Raw genomic sequence first — 24951 nt, forward strand, 5'->3', positions numbered from 1 at the left:
TGCAGCCAGGTGACCAAGTTCTTGTATTGTTGCCTGTGCCAGGAGCGTAATTGTCAGCACATTTCTCTGGTCCTTATGTAATTGAAAAGAAACTAAGTGAAACTGACTACGTGATACAGACTCCTGATAGAAAACGCCAATCTCGTGTGTGCCACATTAACATGTTGAAGACATACCACACCCGACCCGTCACTCAGATAAACAGTCCAGAGAAACTGGCCGAGTCGGCTGTCTCTATTGCTGCTACGGCTGTAGTGGGAGATCATGTTAATGATGTGGACGGAGATGGTTTGGAATTGCGCAATACTCAGCAGCAGTGTGCTAGATTGCCCAATTTAGAGATGCTGCCGTCTCTCCCGTCAAGCCTGATTCATTTAATGGACGGACAGTCAGATGATATTGTGAGACTATTACACAGCTTTCCATGTCTTTTTAATGATGTTCCTACATGCACAAATGTGTTAGAACATGACAATAATGTTGGAAACGCTGCACCTATCAAGCAACATGCTTATCGTGTCAACGTCTCTAAAAGAAAGATAATGAGGGATGAGGTCGGGTATTTGCTGGAGAATAACCTGGCTATGCCAAGTTCAAGTCCTTGGAGTTCTCCATGCATTCTGGTTCCTAAACCTGATGGGACATCCAGGTTATGTACGGACTGTCGGAAGGTAAATGCTGTCACAGTGCCCGACTCGTTCCCGTTACCCAGACTGGATGACTGTATTGATACTGTTGGTGCTGCTACTTATGTAACCAAACTAGATCTTCTAAAAGGTTACTGGCAGGTGCCGTTAACCTCACGTGCCTCCGACATCTCTGCTTTTGTGACCCCAGATCACTTCCTACAGTATGCTGTCATGACATTTGGGATGCGGAACGCACCAGCCACTTTCCAACGCCTGGTTAACACAGTATTGGCTTGAGTTCCTAATTGTAGTGCTTACCTTGATGATCTGGTCATTTATTCATCTGAGTGGTCTGATCATGTTAACACTAAGGGTAGTGTGTGAACGTCTAGCAGCCGCTTCTCTAACCCTGAACTTAGCAAAGTGCGAGTTTGGGAAGGCCACTGTTACTTATCTCGGTAAACAGGTCGGCCATGGTCAGGTGCGCCCTGTAGATGCCAAGGTCTCAACTATAAATGCATTTCCCGCACCTACTACCAGAAGAGAGCTACGCCGCTTTTTAGGGATGGTTGGCTACTACCGTAGTTTCTCTAAAACTGTCTCTGCGGTAGTTGCTCCATTAACGGATTTGCTCAGTCCGGCGAGAAAATGTGTATGGTCTGAAGATTGTCGTACTGCTTTCAACACTGCTAAAGCACTCTTATGTAGTACTCCTGTTCTTGCTGCGCCAGATTTTGAACGACCGTTTAAACTGGAGGTAGATGCAAGTGCCAGAGGTGCTGGTGCTGTTCTACTGCAGCAGGACCAGAGTGGAGTGGACCATCCTGTCTGTTATTTTTCACGGAAATTTAACAAATGTCAGACAAACTATTCCACCATTGAACAAGAAGCTCTAGCTTTGTTGTTAGCTCTGCAGTACTTTGAAGCTTATGTTGGTTCCAGTGCATTACCAGTGATGGTGTATACTGACCATAACCCCTTAGTTTTTCTCCACCGGATGTACAACCAGAACCAACGCCTTATGCGTTGGGCACTTGTAGTGCAAAATTATAATTTGGAGATCCGCCACAAAAAGGGGTCGGATAATGTGTTGGCAGATGCTTTGTCTCGTGTTTAGAGATCTAGATTTTTGTTTGTTATCCCGTCAGGATGCTGTTGATCTTTGAATTTTGGGTGTTGTGATGGTACGTGTGTCGCAAACCATTGTGGTTTGCTCTTTTAAGGGTGGGAGTGTTACGGATACAGGTATCCTGTGTCTTTTTGTGTTTTTCCTCTCCTTCTGCCCTAATCACAGGTGTCCTGTATGTTCCTGATTGGTGGTCGTTGGGGTGTCTGCTGATTGCTGAGGTGGACCAATCAGTGGACATTCCTCTGCATTGCACCACCTGTTTCTGGTTTTTCAATCACACATCCCATTGTTTAAAAGCCAGACAGGTACAGTTGTGTTTGTAGAGAGAGACTATTTTCCGTATGTGAGTATGGATACTGTGGTGTTTTGTGTACTCACTCATTTGCTGGTTACTCTGTTTGGTAACTTTGTTGTGTGTTTCTGGGAAAAGGGGAATTTAAGCAAGTTGCCCTTGGGCATACATTACCCGTAGGAAGAAAACTGTCTAAAAACACTAGTTAGACCTGAGCGGACCACCCACTGTAATTTTTGTATGATTAGCAGTAGCTTAGCTGTTCTTGAGGCAGGCAAGATCAGTTTAGTTTTTTTTTACACTATTGTTTCATTTCTTGTGTCCTGCTCAGCCCTTTTTCCCAAACCTTTACCGTGTGTTCAAAAATAAATATTTTATGTTTGACGGTAGTTTATGGTTGTCGTGTAGTTTTTGTTCTCACTGTTTCATGTCCCGATTCTAATTTGCATGAATTATGTTACGGGTCTCTTGTCCATCCACCCTAGACGTTTAAAGCCACGGGGTTCGTAACCGCTAAACATGTATATAGGTAGTGAATGAAAAGTGTAGGGGTTTCTTTGCTTGAAAGACCTGGGTCATGTTCAGTTACATTTACATTTTAGTCATTTAGCAGACGCTCTTATCCAGAGCGACTTACAGTTAGTGAGTACATTCATATTTTTTTATATATATATTTTTCTATATTTTTTCCATACTGGCCCCCCGTGGGAATCGAACCCACAACCCTGGCGTTGCAAACGCCATGCTCTACCAACTGAGCTACATCCCTGCCGGCCATTCCCTCCCCTACCCTGGACGACGCTGGGCCAATTGTGCGCCGTCGCATGGGTCTCCCGGTCGCGGCCGGCTACGACAGAGCCTGGATTCGAACCAGGATCTCTAGTGGCACAGCTAGCACTGCGATGCAGTGCCTTAGACCACTGCGCCACTCGGGAGATGAGGCACACTGTAGCAAAACATTTCTGCAACAGAAAATGTTGGTTGTGATAGGCTATACCTGTGTGTGGACCGTGGAAACGGATGTCACTTCAACGTTGAAAACCCCTCTGTGGTTATCCACCCATTTCATCCCAGGTAGAGAAACATCGGGGGGGAGGACAGCGTAGGACTGAGGAGGTTTCTCCAGAGACACAGGCAGACAGAAGTTTCCTGTACGCAGACGACCATTCTGCAGCATAGGAATCCACTGAGGAGACAGAGGAGGAAGGAGAGAAAGACAGATGATTAGGGCCTGAAAAGGCATGTGTGCTCGTGTGTGTGACATGCCCGTGCACATGTGCGCGCGCACATGTGCACGTGTATATGTACAGTAGTTACCGTGTATCCCACGGGGGTCTCCAGGGGGGTGTTCTGTTTCTGCTGGCAGCTAACATGGTAGAAGGTGAACAGGATGTGGTGGTGGTCAGTCAGAGAGGCCGGCAGCTTGATCTTCACCTCATCACGGAAGTCTGGGGACCTGGGAAACACAACAACCATTACACACAGAGTTTAATTCATGGTTGGTTAGGGCTTTATAGAAATAAACGTCTGGGAAAGACAAAGATTATAGACATGGTTAGTGGGGTTTAGGGGTTAGGGCTGTATAGGAATAGACATCTAAAGGAGTATAGAGAAGTCAGGGAATCTGAGAAGCACAACAACCATTACAGTGTCATGGTCAGTTACGGCTGTAACAGAATAGGAATAAACATCTAAATGTCATGGTTAGTTAGAGCAGAGGTTTATAGGAATAAACAGCATATTAAAGACTGCAAAGAAAGAAGCAAGGGGTTTGCAGCTATAGAATAAACATCTAAATTAGTACAGAGAAGCAAGCCTTTTTCTCATGGAGATGACAAAATAGATTGTTTGTTTGTGGATAAAGGGTAGAAACATCCTTTGGAGCGAAGGAGCCGGAGCAACCTTTTCCGTAATGGGAAAGATAACATTATTGGATAGGCTGAGGGAATTAAACCACAAACATCCAAAGTTCAAAGGTGGAACCGTTCAAAATCTGTGATAAGGATTAACATAGTCAGAAAAGTTAACGCTAGAAAAGCAGAGAGCGTCATAACGACGCAAAACAAATGTACATTTTTTTATTACTCTGCCATTTTTTTAAAATTCAAGTTCCTCCCTTCCTTGACTTTTCCTAAATAGATCTATAAAACACATTGTCGTTGTTAACATCTTAATATCAAACAGAATCTGTGTTATAAGCAGTTGTAAGAGGACATGTCATTCCACCCCCCTTTCATTGACGACCGAACAGCAAGTGTTGACTAGTTTATAAAAGGTGTCAAACTGACAGAATAAAGTCAAACTACTACCGTATATTCCTTTGCCATTCAGAAATCATACAATGTAGTTATATGTCCATGGTATCCCACTGGGACAAGTAAACCAAAGATCTCATTTGTATTTTCCTAGGATATAAAATGTCGGGACTTGGCAGACAGTGATGCTAAAGTGAGTGACTCGTCAGTGTAGCCTACCAAATCGCATCGGTGAGAGCAGTTCATTTGGCTCCCTAACTTGCTTACTGGTAGGCTTTTTGGCGATTATCTGCAGATACATTATGAAAACATTCAATGAAGTGCAACAATAGGTAGTGACGAGAGAGCCTCATTCTGGTCTAAATATGATAGTGATACTTTATTAATTTCAGTCAAATCAGAAAGATATAATACTTAAGACTGATATAACCCTTTTATTTTTTAAATGTCACCTTTAATTGATTTTTCAAGATAATGTGCCTTCAATTTTTCTGATTTAACAAAATACATAATTTGAAGAACAAACATTGTGGCAATTCATATCTTGCAGTAAAACTGCAAATAAGACTTTAATCTCAAGACAGGTTTAATGTTAAAGGTGTAATGTTCTCCACTTAGAAAATAGTCCTGATCATATAAACCTAGGCCTAGACGATATCCAAAAGAACAAACAATACACTGAATTCATAAATATTCAGTAAATAAAAATGTTATTTTACATTTAAATTGTAACGTCATGTCTTTCTACACAATACCACAACTCATTTTATCAATCTGGGCGGTAACCTTGATAAAGTATTCAATAACTTTGCTGTGTATTTTGGATGGAATCAAGGCATTAGAATGTACCAGAGGCCACCAAAATTGAGCGTGTTCTGTAAAAACATGTTTTTACCCGCGATGTGTAACTATGTTTCCCCCACCCATCACTACTACCCAGATACATCTCTATATAAAATCATGATAAACTATGACAGTCAGATCATACAGAGAGGGGGAAGACCTGAGCACAAGGGCAACATCTGACAGAACAACCCTCAATTGGGTTACAGATTGAGCCTTCAGCTAACCCGTTATAACCCATACACTTTTTGGGGGGCTCAATTTCAGCCTCTTCAGAATATCACATTCAAGACAATATGTGACCGACCGGCTCGATTCAGTCTTATATGTAGCAAAACTTTATTTATATTTTTTTATATTGGACAAAAGTAGTGACTGAGCTATAAAATGGTATATCATACATTGCAGTTGAGGAACAATGGGAAAGTAATTCTGCTTTGAAAGTTGATAAACTTGTAAACTCACTTTTGAGAAAATGGCCCTTGAATGTTTTGGTACACCTACTGGAGAGCTCGTCTTTTGTCGACGCCCATTCAGCATCGCTCACACCCTCTTAAGCCCTAGCCCCACCCATCTCTTTAAGGAGTCTCATGTGAGGCCATGTACTAAACAACTAAAGATTTCAAGACTAAAGGCTGGTTTATACTACGGATGTGTTCGTAAATTCAAATCTGGAGTGCCAGAGTGCGCTCTGGGCATTCGTAAACTCAGAGCGTTGTCAGATTGTCAGTTCGTAAATTCAGAGCGTTTCGCACTCGGAGCGTTCAGAGCGCACAATGCTCTGGCCAAGGAGTAGGATTGATCCGAGCGTTCTGACCTAACAACAGCAGTCAAGCACCCTAGCTAACTGGCTAATGTTGGCTAGCTACTTCCAGACACAAATGAGAGAACAGCTCACTGACCATTTTACTCGCCCTAGCAGAGCTGGTTAGGCTGTTTTTATGTTATCCAGAGCATTGGTGACCGTAACTGTGATGCTGGCAACAATTTAATTACGCTTTTTTGCCAACGTTTACTGACACCTGCCATATTAAATGGGTGTTGAGCGTTCGTAAATTCGTCAGATATTCTGCTGCTCTGGCACACTCAGACGAGAGTGCTCTGAAATCGGAGTAGATAGCCAGGGCAAATTTACCAGCTACGGTATCGACAGTTGTCGCAGTGACATCATGAACATTCTATTGAAATGGTTACTTCCATAGTGGAGTCTTGCTTAGACATGTAGCTAGCTAGCTAAACAATTAACCATAATCCCAACTCATAATGTTACTACCATGCATGAATCTGCAGGTAGCTAACCAACCAGTTCAATGTTAGCTAGCTAGCTAATATTAGGCTATAACTAGCAATGCAAATAGCTCTGCGATACAAATAATATTACTACACAGATCATAAACGTTATGTTAGCTAGCGAGCCAGTCAGCTAACGTTAGTTACCTAGCTAACAGTACACTTTAACTTGAAATAAATGACTTTGACTAAATTAGAGACGTGTAATATATGAAAATGTAGCTAGCTAGACTATTTTACCCGTATAGTGCCTTCGGAAAGTACTCAGACCCCTTTACTTTTTCTACATTTTGTTACATTACAGCCTTATTCTAAAAAATATTATTGTTTTTTCCCCCTCATCAATCTACACACAATACCCCATAATGACAAACCGAAAACTGGTTTTTAGAATTCTTTGCAAATTAATAATAAAATAAAAAAACGGAAATATCACATTTACATAAGTATTCAGACCCTTTACTCAGTACATGTTGAAGCACCTTTGGCAGTGATTACAGCCTTGAGTGTTCTTGTGTATGACGCTACAAGCTCGGCACACATTTATTTGGCGAGTTTCTCCCATTCTTCTCTGCAGATCCTCTCAAGCTCTGTCAGGTTGGATGGGGAGCATCGCTGCACAGCTATTTTCAGGTCTCTCCAGAGATGTTCGATCGGGTTCAAGTCTGGGCTCTGGCTGGGCCACTCAAGGACATTCAGAGACTTGTCCCGAAGCCACTCCTGCGTTGTCTTGGCTGTGTGCTTAGGGTCGCTGTCCTGTTGGAAGGTGAACCTTCGCCCCAGTCTGAGGTCCTGAGTGCTCTGGAGCAGGTTTTCATCAAGGACCTCTCTGTACTTTGCTCCGTTCATCTATCCCTCGATCCTGACTAGTCTCCCAGTCCCTGCCGCTGAAAAAACATCCCCACAGCATGATGCTGCCACCATCATGCTTCACCGTAGGGATGGTGCCAGGTTTCCCAGTCCCTGCCGCTGAAAAAACATCCCCACAGCATGATGCTGCCACCATCATGCTTCACCGTAGGGATGGTGCCAGGTTTCCTCCAGACGTGACGCTTAGACCAAGGGACCCCCGATTGCTCAGTTTGGCCGGGCGGCCAGCTCTAGGAAGAGTCTTGGTGGTTCCAAACTTCTTCCATTTAAGAATGATAGAGGCCACTGTGTTCTTAGGGACCTTCAATGCTGCAGACATTTTTTGGTACCCTTCCCCAGATCTGTGCCTCGACACAATCCTGTCTCAGAGCTCTACGGACAATTCCATTGACCTCATGGCTTGGTTTTTGTTCTGACATGCACTGTCAACTGCGGGACCTTATATAGACAGGTGTGTGCCTTTCCAAATCATGTCCAATCAATTAATTTACAACAAGTGGACTCCAATCAAGTTGTAGAAACATCTCAAGGATGATCAATGGAAACAGGATGCACTGGAGCTCAATTTTGAGTCTCATAGAAAATGGTCTGAATACTTATGTAAATAAGGTTTTTCAGGTTGTTGTTTTTTAAAAACATTTTAAAAATTCTAAAAACCAGTATTTGCTTTGTCATTATGGGGTATTGTGTGTAGATTGATGAGGAAAACATGTATTTAATAAATTTTAGAATAAGGCTGTAACGTAACAAAATGTGGAAAAAGTCAAGGGGTCTGAATACTTTCCGAATGCACTGTACAAGGATGGACGTTTCTCCCTCTCTGTCACGGATGCCATGGTTGCCCTTAGTTTGAAGATGTTATCCGGAGACAGGTGTTTTATACAACAGCCTTCTGTGTGTTCTCTTTTCGACCCCCTCTGCATATTTGCAATCAAACACCAGAATGTTCTCCATCTCCTTAGCTATCATACTCTAATTCCACCGGAGAGCAACACTTTTGCTTTTTGCAGTTCTACTACGTCATATCTTTCAAAAAAGCCACGTTAGAAAGGATTACCTACAAATACTGACCAGCTCATGTTATTGACAGAAGCGTGCTACATGGCAGACCAATCCGAACTCATCTCTCGGCATGTCCAGACCACCCATTATCTCAGCCAATCATGGCTAGCAGGAAGGTTCCTGTCTTTTTGGTGGCTAAACCAACTAGGCTCGTAATTTAACAATGTTATTCGTATTTACAGATGGCATACAAGTTTGTTATTAAGGCACATGAAAGTTCACATGTTCTAGAAGGCATTTCTGCCCAAAAACGCATTTTGAAGAAAATAAAAAAATGACGTTCAAATGGCTGTCCTGTGACGCGCGACATACACCTAGTTTCCTGAAACGAGTCACATATGAGCTTGTTAGCGTACTCAGTGTATTAGTGTATTACTCATCATCACTTTCTTACCTACCAGTTAAACCTGATGCCAGAGAAATTGTGAAGTTGCCTAATTGTAATGTAAACTAATTTCAACCTATATTTCCCGTCATATTTAAATACTTATTTTAAGAAAGGCCCTAAGCACACTTCATACAAAATGGAAACATCAGTGAATTGTCTGAGAGCTGGATCTGAGCGCCTCACCTGTTATGATACACTACAGCAGTGTATGCTTCTTTGGCGTAGTCTGCACAGCTGGACTTGCCAAAAATCACCTGGGGAAGAGAGACGAGAAAGAAACTTAGATGAAGTACAGCAGACGGGTTGAATTACAGAGGACCAGAGGAAGAGAGGCAAGTGGACAGACTTCTGTTTGTCTGCATGTGTTAAAATGATGTGTACTTTAGTAACAGAACTCAAATATATTTGAACACCATTCTTCACAATCCACTTCCAAGAAATCAGTCTAGGATTGTGCAGCAGTACCTGGTAAAGTACTAAAATACACTAATAACTCGAACAAGCATTCTCGTGGGAGGGTGGGCTAAGAATAATTATTGTGGGTGGGTGGGCTAAGAAGAATTCTTGTGGGTGGGTGGGCTAAGAAGCATTCTCTTGGGTGGGTGGGCTAAGAAGCATTCTCGAGTGTGTGTGCGTGTCATTGGTTACCGGCATTGCGTTGTTAGGGTCCTCCCCGTTCATGAACTGCACTTTCACTGTGATGTTCCGGGCGGAGCCTTGACGGTTGGCGAAGTTCAGGCTGTGTGGGTTCACATACAGCAGGTTCCTGAAACACACAAATATACATTTACATTCAAGCCATTTAGCAGACGCTCTTATCCAGAGCGACTTACAAATTGGTGCATTCAACTTAGGATAGCCAGTGGGACAACCCCCCTTTTTTTTTTCTTTTATGGGGGGGCGGGGGAGGGGGGTAGAAGGATTACTGTTATACTATTCCAGGTATTCCTTAAAGGGGTGGGGTTTCAAGTGTCTCCGGAAGGTGGTCAGTGACTCCGCTGTCCTGGCGTTGTGGGGGAGCTTGTTCCACCATTGGGGTGCCAGAGCAGGGAATAGCTTTGACTGGGCTGAGTGGGAACTGTGCCTCCGAAGAGGTAGGGGGGCTAGCAGGCCAGAGGTGGATGAACGTAGTGAAACCAAACCGCCATCCGTCAAACAGTAACACATGAACTCAACTGACATAGCAGCACCGTTGATACTGTATGTCTTTGTTGAAAAGCGTCGAGAAATTTAACAACATTGTCCCCTCATATCCTTAGGACATTACATACCTCCTACATATAATGTACTGAATATAACACCTGTACAGTACTATCAATAGGTCAGTGATTGGAGTGAGCAAGGCCATCAGGGTAGGCCTCTGTGGCCACTGACTGGTGGAGAAGGGAGGCTCGTCCTGTCAATCACTCTGGATCCAAGCCATCTACATCCTCTGCTGGGCTGGATGGGGGGGGGCACGGGGGCAACATTGCCTTACTGCACTGTACCACTGCAGAGGGAAGTTGCATTAATGCCATGGCCAACTGCGCATGTTCAATACCGTCAGAGGTATAATGTCCATCTAAACAGCCGATGAAAGATATGTAACTTGGACAGTTATTTTCCATCAAAGAAAATGGTCTATAGTGGCAATTGGACAATATTGTGGTAGCCTTTAGGTCCAAAAGTTGATGTTTAAAAAAGTCCTCTCTTCTCCACAGGCAGTAAGCAGCGTGGCTTCAGTTAACACTAGAAAGGCAAAGTGTCAATGTATTACTCTGCCATTTTTAAAGTCATGGTATGAAGTATAATGCCATTATTGCTTTTGTGCTGATTTTCACTATTCACAAGCACACTTGGCGCTTATACTGATGTTTAGTCTACTGATATTTTCTTGATTTGACCGGGGGTCTTGCTGACCGTGCGTCTTGGTGGTTTGGGTATTTTTATTTGTTATGTTGTTATAAAAATAAGCTTGTACTCTGTTCCAACACACATGCTTTATGTTTCATAGTTGTAACAAATGAACACTCCATGAAAAAACATTTATTTTACGCTAGAAATTGTGTTTTTAATGGTTTTTCATTTTTACATATAGCCTACAGTAACAAACTAATGAACATGTTACATTATTTCAAATATGTTTTTTTTCAGTCACACTATTTGGATAGTCCGGATAGTCCATCTGTAGATGCTCTACAGATGGTTGGGGTTAAGGTTACGGTTGGGATAAGGGTTAGGGTTAGGACAAGGGTTAGTAGATAGTTAGTTGAAATGTAACTGATAGTATGTAGATAGTCCATCTGTAGATGCATTAGACCATTTTTCGTATTCTGATGTTACCTAAGACCTTCATAAACACAAACAAATAATGGCATATATGAAATCTATTTATTAGACTGTTAGAATTTTGAAAAGACGTGTCATTGGCACGAAGGGTGGTCCAATGAGGCCAGGCTTTTCTAGTGTTAACGAGCTGGACACACATGGTTTAGGGTTTCCAGGGTTACGACCACAGGACGTCCGAGGCAGCCGCAGCGCCCTGACCACATTGACGTAGATTCCGCCGCAGGGGAGGGTCCCCCAGGACCGCAGCTGTGATGACAAAACGGCTGAAACCGTGGGAATCCCTCATTCTTTCTCTCTCGGTTCATCTCCCTTTTTCCCCTCCCTCCTTCTTACTAGCTGGTCACGTGTCTCCATGAAGGCGGAAAGCTGGATTATATTTTTTCCAACTTGATTGTTCTTCGAGGCACCCATGCTGATTTTAGAATGATGTCATTGCATTACAATAACCCCCAGGAAAAAGCTATTCTTACACACATACGGACCAGATACAGCTCCCTTTTCAGCACAGGGCCAATTCTCTCATATTGGTCCTTCAGCCTCAACAGATTGATCTCAGATTAAGCAATTATTTGACTCCGAGTAGCTGCATAGCCAAACCAAGCCTAAGCACTGTTTCAGAGTCACACAGTCAGCACTTGTCTCCCACTGTAGGCCTACTACATGTCCCAATGTGAATATTGGACCCCGTCTGTGCTCCCCACAGATTTAGGAAGGAGAACATTACATTTACATTTTAGTCATTTAGCAGACGGTCTTATCCAGAGCGACTTACAGTTAGTATATAGGGAGTAAGGAATCATGTAGCCAGCTTTAAGCTAAGCAAGCACAGCTCAGAATCAGATAGGAACGGTGTTTGTTCAGAAACCTATATTTCCTAAGGACATATTGCAGCCAGGGTCTCTGTACTGTATGAACAAATAGCCAGTGTATCTGCATTTGCTATGAACTATGAACATTACTATGCACTAGAGCAGGGATGGGCAACTTTGATGGGGATGGGGATGGGGGCCACCAAAAAATCTGAAGTCATCATGAGGGGCCGCAGTTGCTCGCGAGTCTGCGTACTACACACTTTGCCATGGGGCGGAGAGGGAAATTAGGTGTTTTACAGCTCATTTCCTGCAGTTGTACACATTTTGCCATTGGGTGGAGAACAATGTTAGTTTTTATTAAGATATCTGAGTGAGAATGACTAACAGGGGGGGGGCATTTACAGGAAACATAAATGCTAAAGCAACTTCTGACAAAGGAGAAGCTAACTACCTCTCCACAATGTGTCAGCAAGTAACTCTGTTGAAGGGAAGTTGCTGTCCATCAATCTTCCCTCATTATGTACTGGTGTTTTATTTGAAACTTTTGGGGACCCCTAAATAAAGTATAGCCATCTCTTTACAGTTGAATAAAGAACCCAAAAAGCCAAAGTTGCTAAAAAGTGCTTGAGGCCCCCCCCAACTCTCTGCACCCACCCACCTATACACCTAATACAATATACAGTAGAATAGGCCTAATATGATTTAGAGTCACTGAACCACACTGAAACATGCTGTCGAGCCAGTTTGGCCAAAATCTCAACATAGTCAGATTATTGGGAGCATTAAAATAATCTTGGCTAAGTAGGACCAACAAAGGATGCTCACAAAGAGAGCACTGTCAGATTACAGAACTAGAATAGTCAAATACGGCAACAGAAGGCCACAACAATTTAGGCCCACCTTCGTAATCATCATTAGTGGATGCTTGGAATTGTACAGTAACGATATAGTGGATATGGAACGACCAGCCAAGAACAAACCACGGACTAGGAATTCCTATTAAAAGTGATTAATTAAAATAAATCTTTAGATAGATCAGAAAGACTAGACTACATTAAATCAGTATAGAAAGATCAAACAAAACCAAGTTGAGTTCACAGTCCTCTAAATTTAGCACATTCTCCCCAAATGCAAACTACAGCAAAACCCATAGCAATGATGACATCCACCTGCCTTCCTCAGTACATACAGCACACCTCATCTAGACCCAGCAAGAGGGACCTGAGAGAGTGATGCTGGGCTGATTCAGCAGGACGTTAAATAAAACCCAGAGACATCAATTGCGTGCCATATTATGAATCCATCAAAACTCTGATGGCCTTCCACTGTTGGCTTTCTGCTGATCAGCTAAAGCAGGGTACTACAGATGGAGGCTGGGTGGGGTGTGGTGGGGGATTTGCGAGGTTAAGGGGGAGGGGGCGAGCTGTCGTGCTAAAGGGGTGTATTTGCTATTCGCTCACTGCAGTGATTTGTTTGTTCTTGAAGGGAGGGGGTTGAGGGGGCCCCGAGGGGATTTCAGGGGGCACAGCAGCTCAAGCATAGCAGGACTTAATGATCAACTAATCTACCCTCCCCTTGCTGGACTGGGGTATATAACACAGGCCTGCCTGCTTCGCTCACATCTTTCTAGCAGAGTGACAGAGAGAGAGGTAGAGGGAGAGAGAGAGAAAGAGGTGTACAGACAAACGGAGAGTGAAAGTAGGGCAGCGGAAGGAAGAACAGAGAGACTACTTCTTGCTATTCCACGATTGCTGAGAGAGATTTGACCATGAAGTTCATCTGCCTCTTGTTCCTGGTGGGTGTGTCTATAGTTCAGGCAACTCATCAGGACTCCTCCAGGGTCTACTCCACCGTACCCTCTCAACTCCAGCCCCAGACGCAGCCTCCAGCCGAGGCCAAGTCCCGCTTTGCCATGCTGGACGATGTCCGTCTCCTTGCCAACGGCTTGCTCCAACTGGGTCAGAGCCTCAGGGAGTTTGTCCACAAGACCAAGGCCCAGATCAACGACATCTTCCAAAAACTCAACATCTTTGACCGCTCCTTCTACCAGCTCTCTGTGGTCACCTCTGAGATAAAGGAGGAAGAGGAGGAGCTGAAGAAGACCACCACATTCCTCAAGGCCAACAACGAGGAGATCCGGAACCTGTCGCTGGAGATCAACTCCAAGATCAACAGTATCCTGCAAGAGAGGAGCCAGCTGCAGAGTAAAGTAGGAGGGCTGGAGGAGAAACTGAAGGGACTGTCGGAGAGCATGTTGCCCGCAGAGCAGCTCAACGAGATCAAGTCACTCAAGGTACGCTGCTAACTGTCACTCATATTAAATCAGTACTGAGATTTCTGATTTATTTCTGGCACACGTATTCAACATATATAAAAATATAAAATTCCATCCTACTGAACATTGCATCGAACTTTCAATTGCTGAATTCATTGAGAAGTTTAAGTTATTAATGAAAACATACCTTTTTAATGAGTAGTAATGATTTCAACTTCAAGTTATTCCATTGGGAAATGTATTTTAATGTGAGCATTAACGAGACCGTGTTAACTGGTCTGTTTCAGGATGTGATTGAGGCTCAGGAGAGGACCATCACGGACCTGCTGAAAGCTGTGAGGGAGCAGCACGATCAGCTCAACCACCAGAAAACTAAGATCAAGACTCTGGAGGAAAAGGTACACATCTCTGTTGCTTACAAAGATTCTCGAATTGTATACAGTAGACAAAGGTAATGGCCATTTCTTTCATCTCTGTTCAATCAGTGTACATAAAGGCCACAAAAAATATTTAAGGAGACAACACCATAACGTTTTTATTTTTGCCTGATATTCCAGATCAGCATTGACAATTTCCAGGACACGACTGACAATGCAGCGGATTCCAACTCGGAGACGCCAGACATGTTTGAATACCTGAAAGGCAACTCCACTGGTCTGGACACAGACCTATCCATGGACTGCAGTGATCTGTTCAACAGAGGAGAGAGGAACAGCGGGGTGTACTCTATCAAGCCAAACCAGTCTGAGCCTTTCAACGTGTACTGTGAACTGACCTCAGGTAAGACACAATCCAGTCCCAAATTCTCAGCCAACTATGTGACAGTAATGTGTCAAGCCATTTCTCTGCATTACATATGTCTAAATGGACTTAGTCTAGATAAAACAAGACAAAACAGACTAGCAGAATCCAGTCTATAGGAAACAGGGACATACAGGCTATCGGAAGTAAATAAGTGCTATCTACGACTTTCCCTAATCAGTCTAGAGAAAGGAACTGGACTTTGTTGTTGTTGTTGTGTTTCTCTGTCCATGTATTGACTACATGTCCCATCTCCCCCATCTACAGAAGGAGGTTCAACAGTCATCCAGAGCAGGGAGGACGGGTCTGTGGATTTTGACCAGGCATGGGAGAAGTACGAGAACGGATTTGGGGATCTGGGAAGTTAGTTTGGCTTATTTCTTTCTATCAGTGAATTTAGTCAGTGATGCGGACAGTAGCGTCCGACCGATATGTTTTTTGGGGTTCGATACAGATTCTGATTTTTGGGGGAGAAAACGTACATACTGCCAATATACTGCAGGGAAATGAAAAAGTGTAATTTTCCCCACTGAATTATCATATATTGCCATCCAAATGAGTAATTGTCCAATAACTATGCTTCAAATGTTGATTACATACATTGTGACAATAATGACATCATGGGAATTGCTGCAAGCATTTTTCATCCTATTTATTGAATATCGGTTATCGTTGGACTTATCGGCCAATACCGATATAGCGGTAAAAGGCCAATATCAGCCGATAATATCGTTGAACCGATATATCCGTCGGGATCTAGTAGACAGTCAATACATCTCTACCCATAAAGATAAAAAACGAATTATATATTTATGGCTCATTTCAACTCAACTGCAAGCACCAATACCTGATTATGCCTGTCTATCCTGATTCCAATCTACAAAGGCCTGTAGGCATTCATAAAGAAGGAAACAGCCAATACAACCACACTCCACCCCTCTTAAGTACTTCCTGGAAGAACAGCGGACAGGAAACAGTTATTGTAAGTTAGCTTATCAGGTACCCATTGAAAGATTGACTTCCTCCATTGTCTGACTAGACAAAGCAATAGTTGCACTTAACTTCAGCTAGGCTTGGACCCCAGCTCATAGGCATATAGTCCTACTGCATTCCAACAATGCCACAGGTCCTTTAAGCTATGAATTGTTCAGTGTCAGTTTCTGTCACTGCTACGAGCCTAATTATGTCATCACACCCATGACTACAGCATGCAGCCAGGGGCTAGGGAAAAGAGTATTGAGTGTCAGAACTTGTCCCACACTATTTAAAACGAGTCATGGGCCATGGCATACAAAACAAAATGAAGTAGTTAGGCCTATAGAATCTGAACTGGACTTGGCTGTCCATTACAGCTTTACAGCTTTATGGCCATTTGATGGCATTGTACAGTACCAGTCAAAAGTTTGGACACATCTACTCACTCAAGGGTTTTTCTTTATTTTTACTATTGTCTACATTGTAGAATAATAGTGAAGACATCAAAACTATGAACTAACACATATGGAATCATGTAGTAACCAAAAAATTGTTACACAAATCAAAATATATTTTAGATTTTTCAAAGTAGCCACCCTTTGCCTTGATGACAGCTTTTCACACTCTTGGCATTCTCTCAACCAGCTTCACCTGGGTGGTGTCGATAGAGAGGGCGGCGGTGATCCTAGCTCCTAGTTAACTTTGCAGCATTTTGTTTTTTATGTGTTATTTCTTACATTAGCCCAGGAAATGTTTTGTAACAGCCGGGAAGAACTTTTGGATATCAGAGCAGCGGTAACTCACCAGCATTACCAGCATTACGACTTTCCCGAATCGGATCCTTTGTTCGTACCCCCCAGCGCAATTTAACTGATCCCAAAGGCTGACCCAAAACATTGCCAGCAGAGAAGAGGTATTTTGGAGTGGTCTTCTAGTCCGACTCAGACCACCCACAAGAATATTACTCGCTAATGTTCAGTCTCTGGATAATAAAGTTGACGAGCTCCGGGCAAGGATTTCCCTCCAGAAAGACAATAAGGATTGTAACATCCTCTGTTTCACGGAAACATGGCTCTCTCGGGATATACTGTCTGAGTCCGTACAGCCAGTTGGGTTCTCAGTTCATCGAGCAGACAGGAAAAAATATCTCACCGGGAAGAAGAAGGGCGGGGGTGTTCATGATTAACTACTCATGGTATGATTGTGATAACATACAGGAACTCAAGTCCTTTTGTTCACCCGACCTAGAATACCTCACAATCAAGTGCCGACCGTATTACCTCCCAAGAGAATTTTCCTTGGTTATAGTCACAGCCGTGTATATTCCCCCTCAAGCCGATACCACGACGGCCAGCAAAGAACTCCACCGGACTTTATGCAAACTGGAAATCACATATCCTTAGGCCGCATTTATTGTAACTGTGGATTTTAACAAAGCAAATTTGAGAAAAACGCTACCGAAGTTCTATCAACACATTGACTGTAGTACTCGCGCTGCTAAAAACACTCGACCACTGCTCCTCCAATTTCCGGGATGCCTACAAGGCCCTCCCTTCGGCAAATCTGACCACGACTCCATTTTTCTCCTCCCTTCCTATATGCAAAAACTCAAACAGGAAGTACCAGTGCTAAGGTCTATTCAACACTGGTCTGATCAATCGGAATCCACGCTTCAAGATTGTTTTGATCACGCGGACTGGTATATGTTCTGGGTAGCCTCCAATAATAACAGACATATACACTGATACGGTGACGGAGTTTATCAGGAAGTGTATATGAGATGTTATACCCACTGTGACTATTAAAACCTACCCTAACCAGAAACCGTAGATAGATGGCAGCATTCGCGCAAAACTGAAAGCGCGAACCACAGCATTTAACCATGGCAAGGTGACTGGGAATATGGCAGAATACAAACAGGGTAGTTATTCCCTCCGTAAGGCAATCAAACAGGCAAAACGTCAGTACAGAGACAAAGTGAGGTCACAATTCAACGGCTCAGACACGAGACTTATGTGGCAGGGTCTACAGACAATCACGGACTACAAAGGGAACACCAGCCACGTCGCCGACACCGACGTCTTGCTTCCGGACAAGCTAAACACCTTCTTCGCCCGCTTTGACGATAACACAGTGCCATCGACGAGGCCCGCTACCAAGGACTGTGGGCTCTCCTTCTCCGTTGCCGACGTGAGTAAGACATTTAAGCGTGTTAACCCTTGCAAGCCTGCCAGCCCAGACGGCTACCCTAGCCGCGTCCTCAGAGCAAGCGCATACCAGCTGGCTGGAGTGTTTACGGATATATTCAATCTCTCCCTAACCCAGTCTGCTGTCCCCACTTGCTTCAAGATGTCCACCATTGTTCCTGTACCCAAGATATCAAAGGTAACTGAACTAAATGACTATTGCCCCGTAGCATTCACTTCTGTCATCATGAAGTGCTTTGAGAGGCTAGTTAAGGATCATATCACCTCTACCTTACCTGACACCCTAGACCCACTTCAATTTGCTTACCGCCCCAATAGATCCACAGAACTATTGGGGCGGTATGTGTGCAGTGCAATTACCATCGCACTGCACACTGCCCTATCCCATCTGGACAAGAGGAATACCTATGTAAGAATGCTGTTCATTGACTATAGCTCAGCATTCAACACCATAGTACCCTCCAAGCTCATCATTAAGCTCGAGGCCCTGGGTCCTGGACTTCCTGACAGGCCGCCCCCCAGGTGGTGAAGGTAGGAGACAACACCTCCACTTCACTGACCTCAACACTGGGGCCCCAAGCCTCCAACTTAATCATCAAGTTTGCAAACGACAGTAGTAGACCTGATTACCAACAATGACGAGACAGCCTACAGGAAGAAGGTGAGGGCCCTAGGAATGTGGTGCCAGGAAAATAACCTCTCAATCAACGTCAACAAAACAAAGGAGCTGATCGTGGACTTCAGGAAACAGCAGAGGGTGCACCCCCTTATCCACATCGACGGGACTGCAGTGGAGAAGGTGAAAAGCTTCAAGTTCCTCGGCTCAACAGCGCCTCTTCAACTTCAGGAGGCTGAAAATTTTTTTGCTTGGCACCTAAAACCCTCACAAACTTTTACAGATGCACAATTGAGAGCATCCTGTCAGGCTTTATCGCCGCCTGGTACGGCAACTGCACTGCCCGCAACCGCAGGGCTCTCCAGATGGTGGTGCAGTCTGCCCAACGCATCATCGGGGGCAAACTACCTGCCCTCCAGGACACCTACAGCACCCGATGTCACAGGAAGGCCAAAAAGATAATCAAGGACAACAACCACCTGAGCCACTGCCTGTTCACCTCGCTATCATCCAGAAGGCGAGGTCAGTACAAGTACATCAAAGCTAGGACCGAGAGACTGAAAAACAGCTTCTATCTCAAGGCCATCACTAGCACATTAGAGGCTGCTGCCCTATATACAGACTTGAAATCATGGGCCACTTTAATAAATGGAACACTAGTCACTTTCATAATGTTTACATATTTTGCATTACTCATCTCAAAGAGAAATGTTAAAGCAATTTTTGACCCAGCCACGTTTCATCTTCAATGCCCTTGCTGATGGAAGGAGGGTTTCACTCGAAATCTCACGATACATGGCCCCATTCATTCTTTCCTTTACACGGATCAGTCGTCCTGGTCCCTTTGCAGAAAAACAGCCCCAAAGCATGATGTTTCCAACCCCATGCTTCACAGTAGGTATGGTGTTCTTTTGGATGCAACTCAGCATTCTTTGTCCTCCAAACATGACGAGTTGAGTTTTTACCAAAAAGTTATATTTTGGTTTCATCTGACCATATGACATTCTCCCAATCCTCTTTCTGGATCATCCAAATGCACTTCAGACGGGCCTGGACATGTACTGGCTTAAGCAGGGGGACACGTCTGGCACTGCAGGATTTGAGTCCCTGGCGGGCGTAGTGTGTTACTGATGGTTGGCTTTGTTACTTTGGTCCCAGCTCTCTGCAGGTCATTCACTAGGTCCCCCCGTGTGGTTCTGGGATTTTTGCTCACCATTCTTGTGATCATTTTGACCCCACGGGGTGAGATCTTGCGTGGAGCCCCAGATCGAGGGAGATTATCAGTGGTCTTGTATGTCTTCCATTTCCTAATAATTGCTCCCACAGTTGATTTCTTCAAACCAAGCTGCTTACCTATTGCAGATTCAGTCTTCCCAGCCTGGTGCAGGTCTACAATTTTGTTTTTGGTGTCCTTTGACAGCTCTTTGGTCTTGGCCATTGTGAAGTTTGGAGTGTGACTGTTTGAGGATGTGGACAGGTGTCTTTTATACTGATAACAAGTTCAAACAGGTGCCATTAATACAGGTAACGAGTGGAGGACAGAGGAGCCTCTTAAAGAAGAAGTTACAGGTCTGTGAGAGCCAGAAATCTTGCTTGTTTGTAGGTGACCAAATACTTATTTTCCACCATAATTTGCAAATAAATTCATTAAAAATCCTACAATGGGATTTTCTGGAATTTTTTTTCTCAATTTGTCTGTCATAGTTGACGTGTACCTATGATGAAAATTACAGGCCTCTCTCATCTTTTTAAGTGGGAGAACTTGCACAATTGGTGGCTGACTAAATACTTTTTTTTCCCCACTGTATATACTGTATTCTATTCTGTTCTACTGAATTTTAGTCTATGCCACTCTGACATTGCTCGTCCAAATATTTATATATTCTTAATTCCATTCCTTTACTCTAGATTAGTGTCTACTGTTGTGAATTTGTTAGATATTACTTGTTAGATATTACTGCACTGTTGGAGCTAGAATCACAAGCATTTCGCTACAGCCGCAATATCATCTGCTAAACACGTGTATGTGACCAATACAATTTGATTTGATTTGACCTGGAATGCTTCTTCAACAGTCTTGAAGGAGTTCCCACATATGCTGAGCACTTATTGGCTGTTTTTCCTTCACTCTATGGTCCAACTCATCCCAAACCATCTCAATTGGGTTGAGGTCAGGTGATTGTGGAGGCCAGATCATCTGATGCAGCACTCCATCACTCTCCTTCTTGATCAAATAGACCTTACACAGCCTGGAGGTGTGTTGGATCATTGTCCTGTTAAAACAAATGATAGTCCCACTAAGCGCAAACCAGATGGGATGGCGTATCGCTGCAGAATGCTGTGGTAGCCATGCTGGTTAAGTGTGCCTTGAATTCTAAATAAATCACTGACAGTGTCACCATCACACCACCTCCTCCATGCTTCACGGTGGGAACCACACATGCGGAGATCATCTGTTCACCTACTCTGCATCTCTCAAAGACATGGCGGTTGGAACCAAAAATCTCAAATTTGGACTCATCAGAACAAAAGGACAGATTTCCACCGGTCTAATGTCCATTGCTCGTGTTTCTTGGCCCAAGCAAGTCTATTCTTCTTATTGGTGTACACTTTAGTAGTGCTTTCTTTGCAGCAATTCGACCAATTAAGGCCTGATTCACTCAGTCTCCTCTGAACAGTGGAAGTTGAGATGTGTCTGTTACTTGAACTATGTGAAGCATTTATTTGGGCTGCAATTTCTGAGGCTCGTAACTCTAATGAACTTATTATCTGCAGCAGAGGTAACTCTGGGTCATCCTTTCCTGTGGCGGTCCTCATGAGAGCCAGTTTCATCATAGCGCTTGATGGTTTTTGCGACTGCACTTGAAGAAACTTTCAAAGTTCTTGACATTTTCCAGATTGACTGACCTTCATGTCTTAAAGTAATGATGGACTGTCGTTTCTCCTTACTTATTTGAGCTGTTCTTGCCATAATATGGACTTGGTCTTTCACCAAATAGGGCTATCTTCTGTATAACACCCCTACCTTGTCACAACACAACTGATTGGCTCAAACGCATTAAGAAGGAAATAAATTTCACAAATTAAAGGCACACCTGTTAATTGAAATGCATTCCAGGTGACTACCTCACTAAGCTGGTTGAGAGAATGCCAAGAGTGTGAAAGGTGTCATCAAGGCAAAGGGTGGCTACTTTGAAGAAACTCAAATATAAAATATATTTTGATTTGTTTAACACTTTTTTGGTTACTACATGACTCCATACGTGTTATTTCATAGTTTTGATGTCTTCACTATTATTCTACAATGTAGAAAATAGTATTAAAGAAAAACCCTGGAATGAGTAGGTGTGTCCAAACTTTTGACTGGTACTGTATGTGATCTGTTCAAGTAGAGTTCTGACATCATTTGTGTGTGATCTGTGTTATTATAGACGTGTTCTAACAGAATGTGTGTGTTCTCTGTGTGTGGTAGCTCTATGGCCATTCAATGACATTTGTGTGTGTTCTCTGTGTTATTGTAGGAGAGTTCTGGCTGGGCCTGAGGAAGATCCACAGCCTTGCTGGTCAGGGTGAATCTATCCTGCGTATTGAGCTGGAGGACTGGAAGGAGGAGAGGAGGTCTATAGAGTACAAGTTCACCCTGGAGGGTCCCCAGGCCCACTACACCCTCCACCTCACCCACCTGTCTGGTGATCTGCCTGACGCCATGGGCAACCACACCGGCATGAGGTTCTCAACCAAGGACAGAGACAACGACAACCACCAGGACTCCAACTGCGCCAAAAACTACACAGGTATGTATTGACCACACACACCTGATGCAACTACAGGTACTGACAACACACTTGATACAGGTTCACTGCATTGTCTGGTAGCATACACCTGTTAAAAGACATTTCCAAGCAGGCAGCACAGAGATTGACAATGGGTTCTAGACTTGTTATATAATTTAACACATTCTTTCCCCATTCCTTGCAGGTGGCTGGTGGTTCAATGCCTGTGGCGACACCAACCTGAACGGCAGGTACATGTGGCTGAGGCCAAAGGGTCGTTCCATGAGGAGGAAAGGGATCCACTGGAAACCTATGGGAACATCCTACTCCCTCAAGACCACCAAGATTTCCATACGACCCGCCTCACCGGCCCCCCTCACTTCAAGCCCCCCTTAACCTCGTCCCACCTACATTACACCTTGTTGGAATGGCAACAACAAATACACCCCCTCTCGCCGGAACCATCCACTGACCCACCCTCCCATTACAGATTGTTGGCATGGTAACAACAGATAGAGCAGTTGTTGGCAGCAGAAAAAAGTCAGCCGCCAATAACAGCCAGCCACCAATTTGCATGACAGAGAAAATAAGCTGATTCGTCAGAATGATGCAACAGCAGTCAGCCAGTCAGTGACCTCACAAATGTTCCAGAAACACAAATAGAGTTGGGTAACAACTGGGAGGGGAGATCGGTTTCATAAGAGCCAAGTTTTGTTTTGGTCAGGATGGAATGTCAGATGATTCAACACTGTCTATCCTGGTCTGCAACCCATCCCAGCACTGAGAAGTTAGGCTACTTTCAATGGGTGAAAAAAATGATTCAATTATATAACCGACAGACCACTCTGCTTTAGATATAATGAGTAGTAACTGTTAAATAAATGAACTGCATGTGACAAAGGCATAATCCTTAGGCATGTCCTTATCCACTCTGTATTGTATTTCTGCACGTTCGGTGGCTGTTGCTGAATGTACCAAATATCCATAATTGTTTTCACTATCTTTTTTAACTTTATACTGTATTTAAAACCATTTTGATAATGTTCTATTAAATGTGCTGCAAGGTTAGTTAACGTCAGGTCATTTACATTGATCATATCATTGGGTCATATTGACTCTCGTCTCCTGCCAACTCTGTGTTATCTTTCTGCTGCATTTAAAACGGCTGTTACTTACCGTCCATATTTTGTTTCTTACTAATTATTAGCTGAGCGATTAAATGAAATGTAGTTTTCCCCCATTATTAAACAACGAATTGACCGACGTAGGTTCAATTACTTGAATTCCATTTAGTTTAGATTTTTTTGTCAGTTCAACGCACCGTTTCTCTAGAGATAAATAAAAACAAGCAAGAGAGAAATCAGATCAAGAACAAACAGATGCCACAGGAAGTTTCTCCAACAGAAAAATATTCAACCTAGTTCAGCTCAGAAAAGTAGTAATTAACTACAATGCCCATAATCCATTGCGCCTGTACTGCCTGCCCTGTTACTCCCGGCCATATGCATGAGAGAGGCATGTACACAACACCGACGAGAGGGATAGAGACAGTTGGTGAGGTAGCTCTACCCGATTGACAGTTGTAGTATTTGGTAATTAGCAGTCATGAAAGTGATTTGAAAGTGATTTTTTCATACAGCTCTACAGCATAGGCAGCTAGCTACTAGCCTAGCTAAATATGATAACTTGTTGGGGAGAACAGAGATAATGTCAGATGGTTGTCTGGCTGGCTGCTACTGCTTGAGCAGAGATGAGATGTTGACTAACAAATGAAATAATAGGTAGTCATTAAAAATAAAAAGTAATAAGATAATAGAATGTTTTCAATGTTTTGGCAATTGGATGTTCTCAATAGTTGGCTTTGGAATATTCATTATATTCAATATTAATTATGTATTGTAAGGTTATCATTTAATGTATTTTTCTTTTTTAAACAAAAAATCAAAAACCTAAAAAAACACTAATCGCTCAGCTCTATTACTTCCACCATATCAGAGAGACTCTAGTAAACTACTGTATATTTATAAAGACAAATAAAACCAACATATTGAAAAACAAAAATACTCCTGTCCTTTGTATTCTTTGCCAAGGAACAACCGACTAACTGGGCTAATGATCTAATGCCATCTAAGCAGGATTAGGCAATGCTTTACCAACCACATGTCATCACACCCCTGGCCTATAACATTTACATTTACGTAATTTAGCAGACGCTCTTAAACTCAACAGTTGAGTCTGATCTGCCCACAATGCTGACAACACTCCTGAAACATTCAACATTATTTGCATTAACTATCATATGCAAGTGAGAGGCCAATATACAGTACACTCAACATAGTGAGTACGCTGCCTTTGCTACTGTACCCAGATGTACTGTACCGCTTATCCAATCAACATGTACAGTGG

General features: G+C 43.3%; 2 protein-coding genes across 10 annotated transcripts in view; one reads left to right on the forward strand and one right to left on the reverse strand.

Annotated features, from left to right (window-relative positions):
• The window catches only part of LOC121540441 (dedicator of cytokinesis protein 7-like), a 105176-nt gene that overhangs the window by 33315 nt on the left and 46910 nt on the right, over positions 1-24951 (reverse strand). For all 9 annotated transcript variants that reach the window (XR_006657463.1, XM_045207730.1, XM_045207729.1 and 6 more), the window contains 4 exons: positions 9407-9524; positions 8942-9012; positions 3368-3506; positions 3048-3236 (listed from right to left, as the gene is read on the reverse strand). Coding sequence is in view for 8 of the 9 variants with exons in the window: in XM_045207730.1 (XP_045063665.1) it covers positions 3048-3236; positions 3368-3506; positions 8942-9012; positions 9407-9524 (517 nt within the window). In the remaining variant the exon portion in view is untranslated. The remainder of the gene's footprint in view (positions 1-3047; positions 3237-3367; positions 3507-8941; positions 9013-9406; positions 9525-24951) is intronic.
• On the forward strand, positions 13524-24606 carry LOC121540442 (angiopoietin-related protein 3). Its single transcript, XM_041849315.2, has 6 exons — positions 13524-14191; positions 14461-14571; positions 14731-14953; positions 15242-15337; positions 22294-22566; positions 22751-24606. The coding sequence occupies exons 1-6, from the start codon at positions 13667-13669 to the stop codon at positions 22939-22941; spliced, it is 1419 nt and encodes a 472-aa protein (XP_041705249.1). The 5' UTR covers positions 13524-13666; the 3' UTR covers positions 22942-24606.

The sequence above is a fragment of the Coregonus clupeaformis genome, chromosome 26 (assembly GCF_020615455.1).
Source record: "Coregonus clupeaformis isolate EN_2021a chromosome 26, ASM2061545v1, whole genome shotgun sequence".
Lineage (NCBI taxonomy): Eukaryota > Metazoa > Chordata > Actinopteri > Salmoniformes > Salmonidae > Coregonus > Coregonus clupeaformis.